This window comes from Durio zibethinus, chromosome 27 (assembly GCF_047325235.1).
Source record: "Durio zibethinus cultivar Kanyao isolate XHJ-2024 chromosome 27, ASM4732523v1, whole genome shotgun sequence".
Taxonomy (NCBI): domain Eukaryota; kingdom Viridiplantae; phylum Streptophyta; class Magnoliopsida; order Malvales; family Malvaceae; genus Durio; species Durio zibethinus.
Genome location: NC_143188.1, coordinates 14,069,960 through 14,072,951, shown reverse-complemented (window position 1 = coordinate 14,072,951; position 2,992 = coordinate 14,069,960). Strand labels below are relative to the sequence as shown.

The following is a 2,992-nucleotide window of genomic DNA, read 5'->3' as shown; positions in this document are numbered from 1 at the left end:
CTCTAAAATACTTTATTCTAATCTTTATTCCATAAATAAGAATATAATTCTTCTCATGTGAATCATGTTGAATATAATTATATTTTTTTGGTTTTTATTTTAAGCTGTAATTAATTAAAAAATTGCACACATACCTCGAGTTGGTATGTATATTACTGAACATATTCGATAAAAATAAAACTAATTGATATACTAAACTTGACAAATTTTCTCATGAAGTAGGCTATAAGATGAGAATAGAAGTTTGAGTCTCGATCTATTAGATATTGCCTTTTAAATATAATATATAAATCAGTTGAATTATTCTGTGAGTGAAAAAGTATTACTATCCTTCCAGCAAAAAAGAAAAAACCTATAGTGATTCATTCTAAACAAATTACAAGCACAACCAAAAGAGAATCAGAGTTAAGTAGAAGAAAACGGGAGAAATTTTTTTTTTTTTTTGTTAAGCGACATAAAATTTTTCAATTTTTCCGATTATAATTTTTTTTGGATCGATCCGTATTATTTCATGAATTTGGTCTTGACTATCACTGTTTCGAAAAGTTAAAGCATATAAATTTATATGCCAAACTTGTTATTTTAATAAAGTATAAAGAAGATTGGATCAATCTAAAGTTAAAGCTGGCTACTATCTTAAGGGTAGTGTTAGGCATAATTCTGCAGCTCGGGTACACCAATATAGCCATGTAGAAACAGAGAAACCTAACTCCCCATTTCTTCTATCCTTTCGTCCTTTATTTCTTCAGGCAACTCCAGCCAAATTTCCTTTAACAGTCGTTGTATTACCTCCTTTGAACCGTTAGCTGGCTGGTAGAATTTGATGGCGAGCGACCAGGGGAACCCGGAGGAAGTGAGAATTCCTATTATTGAGATAGAGCAATCGGATTTCATGAAAGAACAGAGGATGAAATTAAAATCAGCATCGCTTGAATTACAAAACCAGGGAGGAGGTGTATCTCAAATAACCAAACCGTTAATACAAAGAGTTACACCTCGCCTAGTTGGCGTTATCAAGGAGGACTCCAAGAAATATTTTGAACCGAGGATGGTAGCCTTCGGCCCTTTGCACCATGGCAACCCGAAGTTAGATCGGGGAGAGCGAATGAAACGTTTATTGGCAGCTTTCTTCGTAAAGGAGAACAAAACGACTGACGATGCTCTATTCCACAAGATTAAGGAAGAGATAAAGGATCTTAAGAAGTATTATAAACCGGAGGATATAGAAGACTACGATGATGAAAAGCTAGCTTGGATGTTCTTCGTGGACGGTTGTGCAGTGCTGTATACCGTATGTTACGCTGAACGCGGTGAGTTTGATAAGTCATTCCCTTCAGATATGCTAGATCTCATGACATTTGCGAAACTTGATTTATTCTTGCTAGAAAACCAACTTCCTTACAGAATCCTCAAGATATTGATCTGCTCAACCGTACGACGCGAATGGTGGGAACTAACAATCAAAAATTTCATAAATGCTAACCTTATGACAAATATATCTAGAACGAGGAAGATCATACAGCTGGACGAAAAAGAAGCAGAAGGGCAAGGTTACGCTTACCTTCTGGACAGGTTGAGGACAGAATTACTGACAGGAATAGTAGAAAAGAACAGCTGGGGCGTGATTGGTAGGTTTCTTCTTTGGTGCCGATTCAAGGCAAAGAATCAAAGGCTATTTCTGAGCATCATGGATCTCAAAGAATCAGGAATTGAAGTGAGCCCCAACATGACATGCAACCTTCAAAACATTTCCTTCCATTGCAACATTCTGGGAAGCCTAAAGGTGCCACGCCTTGTGTTGGATGAGTCAACACCCTCCAAGTTCATGAACTTGGTAGCTTTAGAAATGTGTCCAGATTTTGATAATGATTATGCTGTCGCCTCTTACTTAATCTTCATTTCTTCTCTCATTCAAAAACCAGAAGATGTTAAGGAGTTGCGGGCTACAGGTATCCTTCACAATTACTCGGGCAGTGATGAAGAAGTGGTTGATTCTTTCCGTAGGATGGGCAGGAACTTGGTGCCAAATATGTTATTATACGATGAAGTTATAGACGATATCCAAAGGTATTGCAACTCGTGGTTAGTACGTATCTCTTCCGATTATTCTAGTAGAAAATGGAGGATTCTTGGTTTTTGGGGCGCCATAGCAGGACTCCTTTTCACTTTTATTCAGACTTATTTCACCATCATTCCAAGGAAGTAGACATTACTAGTATTTAATTAGTTGGTATGTGTGTTCAAATTCAGTTATAGAATTATGTACTCGGAAAATGTATGCTTTTATCATTTCAAAATGTTTGAAAATGTCTTTTTACAGCACTCTAACTTTGTTGTGGCAGATTGGTATGGATTTGATTTGATGTTTGATTGGTAAATTAAATAAACATTTAATTTTTTTTTTTTTAAATTCATAAGTTGAGGATAGAAACCGAGTAGCTTGGATGGCCTGTCGTCGCCGTCTGACCAAAAGGAACCAGTCGCAGGATGAAGTAAACGCCCATTTTTCTCCCACCTTCGATGACCATTTTGCTGGCTGCATATGTCAAATAGATATAGCCCGGCGTACACTCAAAAGGTTCAAAGAAATTTCTTGGCTTTTGCGCCCCAGTTTTGTACATTTGATCCGACTAAAGCACTAACCGCACATTTGGTTACGTTAATAAGGGGCAATGGAATTTATATTTTGTGAAAATAAAAAATAAGAATAATAGGATAAAATATGTATTATTAAATTTGATTCATTACAATAAAATAGAGAAATAGTTAATATTAATATGTTTGTTTAACTCAAAGAATATTAAAGGAATAAATTCAAAAGATCATTTTACCATTATAATTTATTATAAAATTAATATTAATAATAATTCATAATAATTGAATATAAAAATTAAATATTAATATTAAATTAATAATATTAAATATTAAAATTTAAATAATATTAATTCCATAATATTAAATGTTAATTTAATAATATTAAATATTATTTAAT

The 2,992-nt window shown here is 34.0% G+C and overlaps 1 protein-coding gene across 1 annotated transcript; it reads left to right on the top strand.

Annotated features, from left to right (window-relative positions):
- The first annotated feature begins 541 nt into the window (after positions 1-541).
- LOC111280168 (uncharacterized) lies at positions 542-2,320 on the top strand. The gene has a single exon (XM_089756142.1). The coding sequence runs from the start codon at positions 824-826 to the stop codon at positions 2,204-2,206; it is 1,383 nt and encodes a 460-aa protein (XP_089612268.1). The 5' UTR covers positions 542-823; the 3' UTR covers positions 2,207-2,320.
- The last annotated feature ends 672 nt before the right edge of the window (positions 2,321-2,992 follow it).

Coding starts and splice junctions, on each gene's coding strand:
- LOC111280168 (XM_089756142.1), top strand. CDS start 824: ATGGCGAGCGACCAGGGGAACCCGGAGGAAGTGAGAATTCCTATTATT.